A 17,892-nucleotide genomic window follows, 5' to 3' on the forward strand; every position below is an offset into this window, starting at 1 on the left:
GGTAGGCAATACCATCTCTTATTGGTATGGACTGTGTCCATACTTATATATTCCGTGTATTGCATTGCATTAACTTAGTGCGTATGAAAAAGACAGGAGAAGAGTGGTGTTGACATAGCCCAAGGTGTCAAAATGGAGAACCTAGAGTAAGTGACAGGATTGCAGGTGGGGAGTAGAAATGCCTTCTTCGTATCCCTCCTTTGATTCCACATATAAGTGATATCATATGGTATTTGTCTTTCTGACTTCATTTAGAATGATGAGATTGGCACATTATATCAACTCTATTTCAATTAAAAAAAGATAAAACCAAAACAAACAACAACAAAAAAAAACAGCCCCCTGCCCTATGGCCAGAATTGCTAAGAGCTGCCTGTCTCAGGGAAAATGAATCCAAAAGTATCTAAAGTTCAGAATAGTTAGTTGAAGTTGTAATTTCAGGAGCTGTTTTCGTTGGGGGGAGGGGGAGAGGGGAGGGGGGAAGTGCATTGTAGATTTAGGATATCAAAGTAGAAGAGACAGATTTGCCCTTTGATCAAAGTTGATATTAATTGTATTCATTTTGTACAAGGGCTACATTGTCGGCACAAATTCCAACTTCTCCAGCGCAATCAGTGCTCTTCCTTTTCCACCTTCCTTTTCCACAATGCCCCACGTACATGCCTTTCTTTACAGGTTCTCAGCCAAGGGCTGGACTGTTCAAGAGCATTCTCTAATTAAATGGTTAATGGATTTCTTCTCCCTGTCTTGAAGCAAAAGACCAGAAATTCCAATTCGACTGGGGGGATGACTCTTTCAATTCCCATCCTCAAGGGGGCGGTGAGCACGGAGACACCCTTTAACTAAGCACGCTGAAATCTGCCGCAAATACTTTCATGTTCGGCTGCAGGGTGCGTCAGATTAGTCCCAAGGGCCAGCCCCGCATACTGAGCCTGCGCACACTGGCGCCGCTGGAGCAGGCGCATGCGCCTTGGGGCGGAGCTCACCCGGGCAGCTGTGGGCGGGTCTGAGCAGCTCCAGTGTTTTGGGGCTCAGTAGTGGTGGGAGGAGCCGGTGGCCTCACCGAGGTAACCACAGCGCCGTAGCTGCCCCGCCTTGCAGGCCTCAGGACTGTCATCGCCTTTGGGTGTGGGGTACATTGGCCAGCGTCCCCGGACATAGCCCGGCCGGCCTCTCTCAGACACTCCCATCCTCCCCACGCCGCCGTCGCCGCCGCCATGCAGGGGGAGGACGCCAGATACCTCAAAAGGTGACGACTCCCCAAGGGTCGGTCCTCCCCTCCTTGCTCGGACCGTGAGGATATTCTTAAGAGGTTCTTGGGTTGGCCATGAAGTGTCACTGGGCAAAGCCAGAGGCTTAGAATAGGGATGGGAGACGGGAAAAATCATGGAAAGGGAGGGATAAAGGTGAATTGAAAAGAGGAAGGGGTCCTTGTGGGGTGCGGTTTTCTCCAGCCTTCTTCCCTGACTCAGCGGGGCCCTGACAGCATTGAAGATGGTTTCCTCGATACCTCACATTGTGGGAGAGGGGAGAAGGGCGGAGTACACTGTGTCTCCTCTCTCCCCGCATCCCATCCTCCGACTCTCTGTTTCCCCTACTAGATAAATCTTATGGGTGCTTGGAAATGTATTCTGGCGCCTCTGTTCTGTGTTCTCCAATATGGGGTTCGCTGCCATGGGGTTTTGAAATAATGAAGGGGAAAGAAGTGGTGGCTTTTAATTCATGGAAGGCTGGATTGAGATGCTGATGTCCAGTCTGTTTCTGCTTTCCTCATCCATTTCGTTCATTTCACTGCCATGTATACTGTAATTTTTGTTAATTATCAAGAGATTTGTTCGGAGCATGACATGAAATTGGCATTTCTTTAGTTTAAAAATGTTTGTAGTATCAATTACTCCTTAAAGAAAAATGTAATCTCCGACTATTTGACTCAGGTCGAAGATAAGATCATCCCTCAAAGAAAAAAAAAGATAGCTTTCATTGGACCAAGAGTTAGTAGTGATGCAAGAGAAAAAAAATACTTTAATAAGAACTCTTCATTTTTAGCTAAGGCTTTATCACTGATTGTGTAAATACCCTTAGTCAGTCACATGTATTTTTTTGGACTCAGTTTCCTTATGTAACAGTGGGGCAAATATTACTTAATGAGAGATATGAGAACCACATATAAAAATATTTTTAAAAGATAAAACATACATGTAAGATAGTGACATCATTTCAATTCATAATATACTTTTACTAAATATATTTATCCTGGCTTGGAGGGCCCTAATCATAGAAAGATCTAACCTTTAACAGACTCTTAAAAGTGATTGAAACTATTATAAAATCAACCAACCAACCAACCAATTGCATTCACCTTCTTTGCAGGCCTAAGGTGTATATTGCCTGTCTATCATATTGTATGGAAATATATCTGAAATTGTTACATAACCAGGGCTTACCAGTAAGCATTTTTTAAAAAATGTAGTCATAGCAGGTATACAGTCAGCATTTATTTCCTCACTGAATTTTGCTTACATCATTCATTTAAAATATCTTGATTGAAAATTTTGTGAAAGAAGAAAACAAGAAATTCTCCTTCACCTTTTAAATTCCAGGTTCTTCCAGAGCAGAGTCACTATTACATCATTAGCTTATTTTCACGCAATTGTAGTTGTGCCAGAAGATAGTTTTCTTAGAATTCTTGTACCCTGTGGTCCCTTAGGCATCCTATGACTTGTAATTGTCAACCCATTGCTTACTTTTATATGATGGGGAGTCCAACAAATAAAATCAAATTAGCCACTCTGATGTAATGTTTGCAGTAAAATAAGGTCAGAATCTGGAAAGACTGAAATATACACTTCTCCATTTTGTCTAATTTGGACAACATAAATAAAGAGTTTGCATTGCCTGCTTTCAGTTTAGAAATGTGCATCCAACAAATAATCATATAGACTGGATGGCTTATAATATTTTACAGAACATTCCATTTTAATGATTGATTCTTTGATAGTAATTACCTGTATTCCTTTTGTAATAATTTTACTTTTATTTTGTTTTTAACAAGAGGGCAGTATGTTTTCAATCTAATTGATTCACTCTAGTTTTAATTAGAGTGATTATTATAATTTCAGTGGTTACAATAGCTATTTCAGATAGCTACAATAGTAGCTATCACTGAGAAATCTCTAGTCTCTTTATATTTACATTTATGTAATACATTGCTAAGTCACGTCAGTTGTGTCCGACTCTGTGTGACCCCATAGACGGCAGCCCACCAGGCTCTGCCATCCCTGGGATTCTCCAGGCAAGAACATTGGAGTGGGTTGCCGTTTCCTTCTCCAATGCATGAAAGTGAAAAGTGAAAGTGAAGTCGCTCAGTCGTGTCTGACTCTTTGCGACCCCATGGACTGTAGCCTACCAGGCTCCTCCATCCATGGGATTTTCCAGGCAAGAGTACTGGAGTGGGGTGCCATTGCCTTCTCCGATGTGATACATTAGAGAATCAAAAATTGGGCTTCATTTTTCTACTGCCAGTTAGTATTTTTATTTAATAATGCTTAATACATACTTACTAAATACTTACTGCATGCCTAGCATTGTTCTGGTCACTGAGGAAATGATGAAATAGACACAGTTCATATCCTCAGTCAGATATACACACAAATAGTATAAATAGTTAAAATCTAGTGGGGATTAAACAATGTTTTTTGACTCTTAAAACTCTCTAATGGCTTTCCATTGCTCTTATAGCACCTGCCTTTTCAGTTTCATCTCTCTCTGTTCCCCTCTTGCCCCCAACATTTTCAGAAATTACTTCTTTTAGATCCCTGTATGTTTCGGTGTTAGATTCCAAGGGCCCTTGCCTGATTCATTACCCAGCTAACTCTTCATGTTTCCTGTTGCAGCTTAAGTGTCACTTCCGTGACACTGTCCTTTCCCACCTCACAGTCTACCTGAGCTGCCCTTCCCCACCACACAATCCACCATGCAGGTCATATACACCTGCTAGCTTTCCATAATACCCAATAAATTGTCCTTTGTTCGGAGAAGGCAACGGCAACCCACTCCAGTACTCTTGCCTGGAGAATCCCAGGGACGGGGGAGCCTGGTGGGCTGCTGTCTGTGGGGTCACACAGAGTCGGACACGACTGAAGCGACTTAGCAGCAGCAGTAACTACTTTGTTGTTATTGTTTGTCTTTCTCATTGGTCTATAAGCTGCAAAAGGGTAAGAATTTCTGCATACATATTCATAAAGGATATTCATAAATTATATTGAAAATATGTTGTGTTTTGATGGCGTCTTTGTCTTTTTCTGGTATCAAGATAGACTGGCCTCAGGATAAATTGGGAAGTGTTCCCTTTGTTTTCCGTAATTTTAGAGGAGTTTGAGAAGGATTGGTGTTAATTTGGTAGAATTCACTGTTGAAATTATCTGGTCCTAGACTTCTCTTCGGAGAAGGCAATGGCACCCCACTCCAGTACTCTTGCCTGGAAAATCCCATGGGCGGAGGAGCCTGGTAGGCTGCAGTCCATGGGGTCGCTAAGAGTCGGACACGACTGGGCGACTTCACTTTCACTTTTCACTTGCACACATTGGAGAAGGAAATGGCAACCCACTCCAATGTTCTTGCCTGGAGAATCCCAGGGACGGGGGAGCCTGGTGGGCTGCTGTGTATGGAGTCGCAGAGTCGGACACGACTGAAGCGACTTAGCAGCAGCAACAGCAGGCTTCTCTTCATTGGCAAATTTTTCATCACTGATTCAATCTCTTTACTTATTAGGGGGGAATTCAGAATTACTATTTCTTTTGAATCAATTTTGGTAGTTTGTAAGTTTCTAGTAGTTTCACCATTTCATCTAGGTTATCGTCTTTGTTGGCTTACAGTTCTTAATCTCTGTGAGGTCAGAGATAATAGTAGTAATGCCCACTTTAATTTCCAGTTCTAGTAATTTGAGTCTTAGTTAAACTAAAGGTTTGTCAATTTTTTTGATCTTTTCCAAGAACCAACTTTTGATTTTTTAAATTTCCTCTGTTGTTTTTCTATTCTCTATTTTATCTCTGTCTTTATTATTTTCTTCCTTCTAATAGCTTGGTGTTTCATTTGCTCTTTTTCTAGTTCCTCAAAATATAAAATTAGGTCATTACATTGAAGTCTTTTTTAAAAATTGATATATAATTGACATATACCATTATATTAGTTTCATTATGTACAACATAATGATCTGATATTTATATATATTGTCAAATGATTACCACACTAAGTCTAGTTAACATCCATCACTACACAATAACAATTTTTTTTCTTGTGATAAGAACTTTTAAGATTTATTCTCTTAGCAGTTTTCATGTTACAGTATAGTATTATTAACCATAGAAACCATGCTATACATTGCAACCCCAGGTCTTATCTCTTTTATAACTGTAAGTTCATACCTTTCAACCACCTTCACCCACTCCCCACCCCGACCTTTGGCAACCACCAACTTATCTGTATTTATGAGGTCACTAACAAGTTTTGTTTTACTTTTATATTTCACATATTAGTTTGAAAATATGGTATTTGTCTATCTCTGAATTATTTCTCATAGTATATTGCTCTCAAGATCTGTTCATATTGTCGCAAATGATAAAATTTCCTTTTTATTGCTGAGTGTGTATATGTGTGGGAGTGTACAGAGATGTGTATTGTGTGTGTGCATGCGTGTGCATGCTTGCACGCTCAGGACTGTCTAACTCTTTGTGACCCCGTGAATTGTAGACCGCCAGGCTCCAACCAGTCCATCCCAAAGGAGATCAGTCCTGGGTGTCCATTGGAAGGACTGATGCTGAAGCTGAAACTCCAATACTTTGGCCACTTGATGCGAAGAGTTGGCTCATTGGAAAAGACTCTGATGCTGGGAGGGATTGGGGGCAGGAGGAGAAGGGGACAACAGAGGATGAGATGGCTGGATGGCATCACCGACTCGATGGACGTGAGTTTGAGTGAACTCCAGGAGTTGGTGATGGACAAGGAGGTCTGGCGTGCTGCAGTTCATGGGGTCGCAAAGAGTCGGACATGACTGAGCGACTGAACTGAACTGAACTGAATATGGTTTTCTCAACAGTATTTATTGAAGAGACAGTCTTTTCCCAGGTGTATATGGTTGGCTCCTATGTTGTAAATTGATTGGCCATATGTGTGCGGGTTTCTTTATGGGCTCTCTATTCTGTTCCATTGATCTGTGAGTCTGTTTTTATGCCAGTACCATATGCTTTGATTACTGTAGCTTTGTAATATAGATTAAATTTAGGACACATGATGCTGCTAACTTTGTTCTTCCTCACATTGCTTTGGCTATTCAGGATCTTCTGTGGTTCTATACACATTTAGGATTTTTTGTTCTATTTCTGTGAAAATTGCTATTGAGTTTTTTTGATTTTTTAATTTATTTTCAGTTGGAGGGTAGTTGGTTTACAGTATTGTGTTGGCTTCTGCTATACAACAACATGAATCAGCCACAAGTACACATGTGCCCCCTCCCTCCTGAACTCTCCCCCCATCCTCCCTTCACCCCATTCCACTCCTCTCAGTTGTCGTAGAGCACTGGATTGAGCTCCCTGTGCCCATACAGCAGCTGCCCACTGGCTCTGTTTTACACATGGTAGTGTATATATGTCAGTGCTACTCTCTCAATTCATCCCACTCTCTCCTTCCCTCACTGTGTCCAAAGTCTGTTCTCTATGTCTGAGTCTCTATTTCTGCCCTGTTGATTGGTTCATCGGTAGCATTTTTCTAGATTCCGTATATAGGCATTAATATATGAAATTTGTTTTTCTCTTTCAGACTTACTTCACCTGTGTAACAGGCTCTAGGTTCATCTACCTCACTAGAACTGACTCAGATGTGTTCCTTTTTATGGCTGAGTAATATTTCTTTGTACACACGTACCACAACTTCCTTATCCATTCATTTGTCTGCCAATGGACATCTAGGTTGCTTCCATATCCTAGCTATTGTAAATAGTGCTGCTATGAATACTGGGGTACATGTGACTTTTTAGTTACAGGTTTATATGCCCAGTAGTGGGATTGCTGGGTCATACAGTAGTTTTATTCCTAGGTTTCTAAGGAATCTCCATACCGTTCTCCATAGTGACTGAATCATTCCCACCAGCAGTGCAAAAGGGTTCCCTTTTCTCTGCATACTGTCCCAACATTTATTGTTGGTAGATTTTTTGATGATGGCCATTCTGACAGGTTTGAGGTAATACCTCATTGTAGTTTTGATTTGCATTTTTCTAATAATGTGGTGTTGGAGAAGACTCTTGAGAGTCCCTTGGACTGCAAGGAGATCAGCCCTGGGATTTCTTTGAAAGGAATGATGCTAAAGCTGAAACTCCAGTACTTTGGCCACCTCATGCGAAGAGTTGACTCACTGGAAAAGACTCTGATGCTGGGAGGGATTGGGGGCAGGAGGAGAAGGGGACGACAGAGGATGAGATGGCTGGATGGCATCACTGACTCGATGAACGTGAGTGTGAGTGCACTCCGGGAGTTGGTGATGGACAGGGAGGCCTGGCATGCTGCGATTCATGGGGTCGCACAGAGTTGGACACGACTGAGCGACTGAACTGAACTGAACTGAATAATGAGCCATGTTGAGCTTCTTTGCATGTGTTTGTTGGCCATCTGTATGTCATCTTTGGAGAAATGTCTGTTTAGGTCTTCCTCCAACTTTTTGATTGGGTGGGTTGTTTTTCTGATATTGAGCTGCATAAACTGCTTGTATATTTTGGAGATTAATCCTTTGTCAGTTTCATTTGCAGTTGTTTTCTCTCTTTCTGAGGCTTGTCTTTTCATTTTTTTTATATTTTCCTTTGCTGTGCAAAAGCTTTTAATTTTAATTAAGTCCCACTTGTTTCTTTTTGTTTTAATTTCCATTACTTTAGGAGGTGGGTCAAAGAGGATAATGCTGTGACTTATGTCAAAGAGTGTTTTGCCTATGTTTTCCTCTGAGAGTTTTATAGTTTCTGCATTGAGATTTTGATAAGGATTGCATTTTAATTTTTAGATTGTTTTGGGTAATATGGACATTTTAACAATTTTAATTCTAATTCATAAGCACGGAATATATTTCCCTTTATTTGTGTCTTTTTCAATTTTTTTCATTATTGTCTTATAGTTTTCAATATACAGGTCTTTAATCTCCTTGGTTAAATTTATTTCTTAGGTATTTTATTCTTTTTGATGCATTTGTAAATGAGAGTGTTTTCTTCATTTCCCTTTCTGGTAGTTCATATTAGTGTAAAGAAAGGGAACTAATTTATATATGTTGATTTTATATCTTGCAACTTTACTTAATTTTACTAGTTCTTAACAGTTTTTTTTTTTTGTGGAGTCTAGGGTTTTCTATGTAGTATCATGTCATGTGCATATAGTGATGGCATTACTTTTTCCTTTCTGATTTGGATACTTTTCACTTCTTCTTCTTGTTCAATCATTTTGGCTAGCACTTCCAATACTATTTGAATAGAAGTAGCAAGAATTGGCATCCTTGACTTGTTCTTGATCTTTCAGGAAAAGCTTTCAATTTTTCACTCAATATAATGTTAGCCATGGGCTTGTCATATACGGCCTATATTGTGTTGAGATTTGTCCCTGTATAACCACTTTATTGACAGTTTTTATCATAAATGTATATTGAATTTTTTCAAATGCTTTTTCCATATTTATTGAGATGTTTATGACTTTTATTCTTAATTTTGTTTGGGTGTATTACATTGATTGATTTGTGTTTTGTTGAGCCATCCTTACATCCCTGGAATAAATTCCATTTGATAATTGTTTTAATGTATTGTTGAATTTGGTTTCCTGGTATTTTCTTGAGGGTTTTTGCATCTGTGTTCATCAGGTTATTTTTCTGCTTTGTAGTGTCTTTGTCTGGTTTTGGTATCATGGTAATACTGGCCTCATGAAATGAGTTTGGGAATGTTCTTTCCTCTTTAGTTTTTGAGAAGATTTTGAAAAAGATTGGTGTTGATACTTTAAACATGGGTAAAATTCACCCATGAAGCCATCTGATCCTGGTCTTTTGTTTGTTGGGAGGTTTTTTGCAACTGATTTAATCTTATTAGTAATCAGTCTATTCTGACTTTCTATTTCTTCATGATTCAGTCTTGAGGGGAGTAGTGTATGTTTCTAGGAATTTATCTATTTCTTCTATGTTGTCTAATATGTTGGAATATAATTGTTAATAGTAGTTATTGAGATCTTTTATATTTCTATGGTATTAATTATAACCTTTTTATTTCTGGTTTTATTTATGGACCCACCTCATTTGATTGCACTTTGCTCTATTACACTTTGCAGATATTGCATTTTTATAAATTAATGTTGTGGCAACCCTGAGCCAACCAAGTCTGTCAGTACCATTGTTCCAATATCATTTGTTCCCTTCATGTCTCTATGCCCCATTTGGTACTTCTCCCAGTATTTCAAATTTTTCCATCCTTATTATATATGTTACGGTGATCTGTGATCGGTTATCATTGATATTACTATTGCAAAAGATTATATCATGCTGAAGATATGGATGGTTAGCATTTTTTAGAAATAAATATTTTAAAATTAAGATGAGTACATTGATTTTTAAGCAAAGTGTTATTGCACACTTATATCACAGCATAGTGTAAACATCGCATTTATGTACACTGGGAAGCAAATGTACATGACTTGTTTTTAATGATACTTAATGCTTTATAATGATACTTCCTTTATTGCAGTGCTCTGACAATGAACCCTTAAGATCTCCAAAATATTTGTACACCTCTGTCTTTTTCCTGGTTAGCCTAGCTAAAGGTTTGTCAATTGTGTTTACCTTTCCAAAGAACCAGCTCTGAGTTTCATTGATCTTTTCTATTGTCCTTATAGTGTCTATTTCATTTATTTCCCTTTCGATCTTTATTATTTCCTTTCTTTTACTAACTCTGGGTTTTGTTTGTTATTTTTTTTTCCAGTAACTTAAGGTGTAAAGTTAGATTATTTGAGACTTTTTTTTTTTAAGATTTATTTATTTTTGGATGTGCTGGGTCTTCATTGCTATGTGCAGGTCTTCTCTAGCTGTGGTGAGTGGGACTGCTGTACTCTCCATTGCGGTGTAAGCTTCTGATTGCCGTGGCCTCTCTGGTTGCAGTGCCAGGGCTCTAGGTGCACAGGCTTCAGTAGTTGCATCACGTGGGCTCAGTAGTTGTGAATCACAGGCTGTAGAGTGTTGGCTTAGCAGTTGTGACGCACAGGCTTAGTCGCTCTATAGCATGTGGGATCTTCCCAGATCAGGGATGGAACCCATGTCCTCTGCATTGGCAAGTGCATTCTTAACCGCTAGACCACCAGAAAAGCTGTTTTGTTTTGTTTTGTTTTGTTTTTATATAGGCATTTATCTCTATGAACTGCTAGAACTGCTTTTGCAGCATCAAGTTTTGTTTTATGTTTTATTTCCACTTTTATTTGTCTAAAGGTATTGATTTCTTTGACACATTGGTTGTTCAGTATTATGTTGCTGAAGTTTTATGTTCAGTATTATGTTTCTAGGTGTGTGTGTGTGTGTGAGTGAGTGAAAGATAAACTGGCTTTTTTATAGAGTAAAAACTGGCTGGCAGTTTTTTCCTTTCACCATTTTGATTATATTCTGCTACTTCTGACCTACAGAATTTCTGTTGAATATCTGCTGATAATCTTATGGGGATTCCCTTGTATGCCACAAGTTGTTTTATTGAATTTAAGATTCTCTCCTTGTCTTTAACTTTTGACATTTTTTAATATACCTTGTTATGGCTTCCTTTGGATTCATCTTATTTGAAACTCTCAACAGTATGAAAAGACAAAATGATAGGATACTGAAAGAGAAACTCCCCAGGTCAGTAGGTGCCCAATATGCTACTGGAGATCAGTGGAGAAATAACTCCAGAAAGAATGAAGGGATGGAGCCAAAGCAAAAACAATACCCAGCTGTGGATGTGACTGGTGTTAGAAGCAAGGTCCGATGCCGTAAAGAGCAGTATTGCATAGGAACCTGGAATGTCAGGTCCATGAATCAAGGCAAATTGGAAGTGGTCAAACAAGAGGTGGCAAGAGTGAATGTCGACATTCTAGGAATCAGCGAACTGAAATGGACTGGAATGGGTGAATTTAACTCGGATGACCATTATATCTACTACTGCGGGCAGGAATCCCTCAGAAGAAATGGAGTGGCCATCATGGTCAACAAAAGAGTCCGAAATGCAGTACTTGGATGCAATCTCAAAAACGACAGAATGATCTCTGTTCGTTTCCAAGGCAAACCATTCAATATCACAGTAATCCAAGTCTATGCCCCAACCAGTAATGCTGAAGAAGCTGAAGTTGAATGGTTCTATGAAGACCTACAAGACCTTTCAGAACTAACACCCAAAAAAGATGTCCTTTTCATTATAGGGGACTGGAATGCAAAAGTAGGAAGTCAAGAAACACCTGGAGTAACAGGCAAATTTGGCCTTGGAATACGGAATGAAGCAGGGCAAAGACTAATAAGAGTTTTGCCAAGAAAATGCACTGGTCATAACAAACACCCTCTTCCAACAACACAAGAGAGACTCTACACATGGACATCACCAGATGGTCAACACCGAAATGGATTGATTATATTCTTTGCAGCCAAAGATGGAGAAGCTCTACACAGTCAGCAAAAACAAGACCAGGAGCTGACTGTGGCCCAGACCATGAACTCCTTATTGCCAAATTCAGACTTAAATTGAAAAAAGTAGGGAAAACCACTAGACCATTCAGGTACGACCTAAATCAAATCCCTTATGAATATACAGTGGAAGTGAGAAATAGATTTAAGGGCCTAGATCTGATAGATAGAGTGCCTGATGAACTATGGAATGAGGTTCGTGACATTATACAGGAGACAGGGATCAAGACATTCCCATAGAAAAGAAATGCAAAAAAGTAAAATGGCTGTCTGGGGAGGCCTTACAAATAACTGAAAAGAAGAGAAGCGAAAAGCAAAGGAGAAAAGGAAAGATAAAAGCATCTGAATGCAGAGTTCCAAAGAATAGCAAGAAGAGATAAGAAAGCCTTCCTCAGCGATCAATGCAAAGAAATAGAGGAAAACAACAGAATGGGAAAGACTAGGGATCTCTTCAAGAAAATCAAAGATACCAAAGGAACATTTCATGCAAAGATGGGTTCGATAAAGGACAGAAATGGTATGGACCTAACAGAAGCAGAAGATACTAAGAAGAGATGGCAAGAATACACAGAAGAACTGTACAAAAAAGATCTTCACCACCCATATAATCACGATGGTGTGATCACTGACCTAGAGCCAGACATACTGGAATGTGAAGTCAGGTGGGCCTTAGAAAGCATCACTACGAACAAAGCTAGTGGAGGTGATGGAATTCCAGTTGAGCTGTTCCAAATCCTGAAAGATGATGCTGTGAAAGTGCTGCACTCAATATGCCAGCAAATTTGGAAAACTCAGCAGTAGCCACAGGACTGGAAAAGGTCAGTTTTCATTCCAATCCCAAAGAAAGGCAATGCCAAAGAATGCTCAAACTACCGCACAATTGCACTCATCTCACACGCTAGTAAAGTAATGCTCAAAATTCTCCAAGCCAGGCTTCAGCAATATGTGAACCGTGAACTTCCTGATGTTCAAGCTGGTTTTAGAAAAGGCGGAGGAACCAGAAATCAAATTGCCAACATCCGCTGGATCATGGAAAAAGCAAGAGAGTTCCAGAAAAACATCTATTTCTGCTTTATTGACTATGCCAAAGCCTTTGACTGTGTGGATCACAATCAACTGGAAAATTCTGAAAGAGATGGGAATACCAGACCACCTGACCTGCCTCTTGAGAAACCTGTATGCAGGTCAGGAAGCAACAGTTAGAACTGGACATGGAACAACAGACTGGTTCCAAATAGGAAAAGGATTTCGTCAAGGCTTTATATTGTCAGCCTGTTTATTTAACTTATATGCAGAGTACATCATGAGAAACGCTGGACTGGAAGAAACACAAGCTGGAATCAAGATTGCCAGGAGAAATATCAATAACCTCAGATATGCAGATGACACCACCCTTATGGCAGAAAGTGAAGAGGAACTCAAAAGCCTCTTGATGAAAATGAAAGAGGAGAGTGAAAAAGTTGGCTTAAAGCTCAACATTCAGAAAACGAAGATCATGGCATCCGTTCCCTTCACTTCATGGGAAATAAATGGGGAAACAGTGGAAACAGTGTCAGACTTTATTTTTCTGGGCTCCAGAATCACTGCAGATGGTGACTGCAGCCATGAAATTAAAAGACGCTTACTCCTTGGAAGGAAAGTTATGACCAACCTAGATAGCATATTCAAAAGCAGAGACATTACTTGGCCAACAAAAGTCCGTCTAGTCAAGGCTATGGTTTTTCCTGTGGTCATGTATGGATGTGAGAGTTGGACTGTGAAGAAGGCTGAGCGCTGAAGAATTGATGCTTTTGAACTGTGGTGTTGGAGAAGACTCTTGAGAGTCCCTTGGACTGCAAGGAGATCCAACCAGTCCATTCTGAAGGAGATCAGCCCTGGGATTTATTTGGAAGGAATGATGCTAAAGCTGAAACTGCAGTACTTTGGCCACCTCATGCGAAGAGTTGACTCATTGGAAAAGACTCTGATGCTGGGAGGGATTGGGGTTAGGAGGAGAAGCGGACGACAGAGGATGAGATGGCTGGATGGCATCACTGACTCGATGGATGTGAGTCTGAGTGCACTCCGGGAGATGGTGATGGACAGGGAGGCCTGGCGTGCTGCGATTCATGGGGTTGCAAAGAGTCGGACACGACTGAGCGACTGATCTGATCTGATCTGATCACTCTTATGTCAGTTGCTATTAAAATACAGTTTCAGCCCTACCAAATTGCTACCTTAAGCCTTTTCTTTAAGGAAATTCTAGAGCTAACATTCTCTGGTTATATATTATTTATGTATAAATAGGAAAATGTCTGGATGTATATGTGCTAAAATTGTAACAATTGGTTTCTCCTGGGTTTTTTGGTTTATTTTTTCTTTTTGCTAATTTCTGTGTTCTGTTTTTCTCTACAGTAAACAAATTGTACTAGTGGTAAGTAAATAAATAAAATTAGTTTCTTTAAAATACATGTACAAAAGAAAGCCCCCAAACTGAAAAGGAATAGTGAAGTTCTTTGAACTATTTAAATTTCCTTGGGAAAGGCAAAATATCAAACCAAAGGATAACCATTATGCTTTTCTATAAGTTGTTAATATGTAGAAGACCCACTTTGAAAGTATAGTATGAGGTTGCTCTTAGGATCTGCAATTATGTTTTATCCTTATGATTCTCTTCAATTGAATACAGTTACCCCCTCCCGTTTAAGTTCGGTACTGGGGTTGCTCTCCATCTCATCAGGAAGGGAATAACTGTTTCTCTTTATAGTGAAGATAGTTTCTTTAGTGCTATATTAATGTTTGTTTTTTAGCTGTACTTGCTTACTGTCTTGAATTCCTGTGGTTCCTCTAGCTTTTGACTGCTAGCTTGAATTTACATGCATTTATCTTACCTTTTAGAAGCGGTACCATTCTCTTTAACATGTATGTATATATCTGTGTGTGTATTATATATATATAATACACACACATCCATATTTTTCTAATTCTCTGTTTTTTACTGGCATCCCTAGTTTCTGCTTTTATTTTTTATATCTGGATATCTTTCTGTCAGTTAGTTTAGTTGCTGACACACCTAGACTTTAGCTTCTGTATATTTGATTTCCGTCTCTACACTTGACTGTTAATTGTTGTTCTAATATAGATTACAGCACCAAAGTGATGTCTCTGCTTTTTAATACGCTGTCTAGGTTTGTCATAGCTTTTCTTCCAAGGAGCAGGTGTCTTTTAATTTCATGGCTGCAGTCACCATCTGCATTGATTTTGGAGCCCAAGAAAATAAAATCTGTCACTGTGTCCATTGTTTCCACGTCTATTTGCCATGAAGTGATGGGACTGAATGCCATGATCTTAGTTTTTTGAAAGTTGAGTTTTAAGCCAGCTTTTTAACTCTCTTCTTTCACCTTCATCAAGAGGCTTTTAAGTTCCTCTTAAGAGGGTAAGGCTCTGTAGCCTTACCTTGTAAGGCTTACATCTGTAGCCTTGTTGTAATAAAGAATTCTGAAGTTCTGTCAGTTGTTAATATGTGGAAGACCCACTTTGAAAGTGTTAGTATGAGGTTGCTCCTAGGATCTGCAGTTATATTTTATCCTTATGATTCTCTTCAATTGGATTCAGTTACCCCCTCCTATGTAAATTCAGTACTGGGGTTGCTGAACTGAAGTGAAAAATTATTTTAAAATTACATTTAAATAAGCCAGTTATTCCTACTGAAGAAAAGCTTTGAGTTTCTGATTTTTGGAATTTAAGATGTTGTCATATTTCTCTTCCTTCCCATTAGGTTAAAAGATCCCATTATGCAGATAACCAGCTCTGGTGAAAAATTTTACTTGCTTCCATTGCAGTCTCTTCAATCTCTTTTAATAAAACTTGTTTTATCTGCTGTTAAAGTGACCAATAGCAAGTAGTGATTAATTCATCATTGTGACAACACAGATGGACCTGGAAGATATTATGATTACTGAAATATGATTAGTGAAATAAGTCAGGCAGAGAAAGACCAAATACTCTATGTTTTCACTTATATGTAGAATATAAAATAAAACAAATGAACAAGTATAACAGCATAAAAACAGACACTGAGATACAGATAAACTAGTGGTCACCAGAGGGGAGAAGTGTAAGAGGAGAGCCAAAATAGGTGAAGGGAATTAGTAGATACGAACAACTTACAATAAGTGACAAGTATGTAATGTACAGCACAGAGATTATAGCTTGCTAATGTCTCTATAATTTTGGACACATGACTATAGAATATAACTTGTAAATTCTCTTTTGTTACACAATTTGTGTGTGATTTAGGTACTAATTCAATTTATATAATTATGTTAATTGATAACTATTATTTTGTAATTGTTAAACAGTTAATGGGTTAATTATTGAGCAGGTTGATTTTTTTTTTTAAATATAAATTTTGGGGCAGCTGCCTTTGGTTTTAAATTTCTGACTTTCAATTGATGTTATTCTCTCCACAACCATTTTAATTTTTTTTTTATTCACTGGCTATTATGCATGATTCTTTGGATAAATGTATTTTTTCAGAGCTCTTCATAAAGGTACTTTCTGCAAGACCAAGAATTATATGTGTAACATAAGAGTTTATAAAATTGGAGAAAAAGAGTTATTTCTTGGCCCAATTCAAGAGTAAATCTGATTTAAATGCATGTGTTAATCTAACACACATGCTTTTGGAACAAGGAACTAGATAAACACCTTGGATGTTTTGTGAGCTTTTAATGTAGCTATCCTGTTTTTCTTTTATAGGAAAGTTAAAGGAGGAAATATTGATGTACATCCATCAGAAAAAGCACTTATTGTTCAGTATGAAGTGGAAGCTACCATTCTTGGAGAAACAGGGGATCCCATGTTAGGAGAACGAAAGGAATGCCAAAAAATGTAAGTTTTCTTCATTTGTGCATATTTGAAAGTAGTAAACCTTATACAAAGTTTGTAGAAATCTGATGTTATTTAAATTTGTGTAGATAATGAATGACTATGGCATTCCTCTCGACTCTTAGTGAAGCAGATACTATATTAAGCTATAAATACAGAGTATATTCCAGAGAAAATCATGTTTATGAACTTAATTGGAACCTAATGAAAAATGCCTGTTCTTATTAATCCCATTTTGTAAATGCATATAGTAGAATATGACTTGTGAAATCAATTATGAGATATGTTTATGTTAGACATTTTAGCCTAATTTAGCAAGTTTGTATTTTAGCTGATACCATGTTGTTCTTTCTTCCCTGAAATTACAGAAAGGTATACGACTTCTAGAATTCACAAATGGGACATGTACCTTGAATTCATCCCTTAAAAATCCAGCCCTCTGAAAGATGTTAATAGTAGGACAAGCATTTTCTGACTCAGTGAATTGACCTTAGATCTTCTAGTATTCTACACACTTTCTGCTTTTGTAGTACTTTCAGGAATCCCTTGGGAACTGGCCTTTTTCATTTGTCTTCAGTTGTGCTGGCAATGATCTTGCACTCTTGCCATACTTTTGTGGAAGAAGAAAGGGTCTGAGATCACCTAATATTGTTTCCCAACTTTCTTCTCTACAGAAAAATATTTGACTTGAAAATTAATTAAAAAGTTAGTATGTTTTGGTATATTCAGTGATTAAGTACATAGTGTACAATATAATGTAGTTAAGTATAGTCAGGATACTAGGAGTGCATGTGATGTTATTTAGCTCACTGAGAAGCACCGCAGCTTAAATGCATAGCAGTGGTTCTCAACTGGTTAGAATTTTTTTTCCTCAGGGAACATTTTGGTTGTCATACTGGAAGGTGCTATTGTTACCTAGTGGATAGAGGCTGAGGTGCTGCTAAGCATCCTACTATGCACAAAATAGCCACCTACTAAGAAAAAATTGTTTGGCCCCAAACTTTAATTGTGCTTCAATTAAGAAACTTTATTACACAGCAACCTGAAAAGAGAAGCTACCTACTGTCTTAAGATCTCTAGTCTGTCTTCTTATTTGGGTTAGAAGGACACTAAATTTCATAGATAGTTCTTTAAAAATATACGAGTCCTGAGATAATCTACTAGATTGAAGAGATACACACATGTATACACACAAACTTAATGCTGTAGATTTTAACTCACATGCTCAGTTTTTTGTGTTCTCTCATACTGTCTTCCATTTGTGTGTTTGTGATTGATGCCTATATTTTATGCATATTGAAAAAATATGAAATCTCTTGATAT

At 38.4% G+C, this 17,892-nt stretch overlaps 1 protein-coding gene across 1 annotated transcript in view; it reads left to right on the forward strand.

Annotated features, from left to right (window-relative positions):
- Positions 1-1,012: 1,012 nt before the first annotated feature.
- The window catches only part of KIFAP3 (kinesin associated protein 3), a 142,029-nt gene continuing 125,149 nt past the window's right edge, over positions 1,013-17,892 (forward strand). The window contains exons 1-2 of the mRNA XM_005902387.2: positions 1,013-1,249; positions 16,441-16,572. Coding sequence (XP_005902449.1) covers positions 1,218-1,249; positions 16,441-16,572 — 164 coding nt within the window. The 5' untranslated portion in view covers positions 1,013-1,217. The remainder of the gene's footprint in view (positions 1,250-16,440; positions 16,573-17,892) is intronic.

Source organism: Bos mutus, chromosome 16, assembly GCF_027580195.1.
Source record: "Bos mutus isolate GX-2022 chromosome 16, NWIPB_WYAK_1.1, whole genome shotgun sequence".
Classification (NCBI taxonomy): Eukaryota; Metazoa; Chordata; class Mammalia; order Artiodactyla; family Bovidae; genus Bos; species Bos mutus.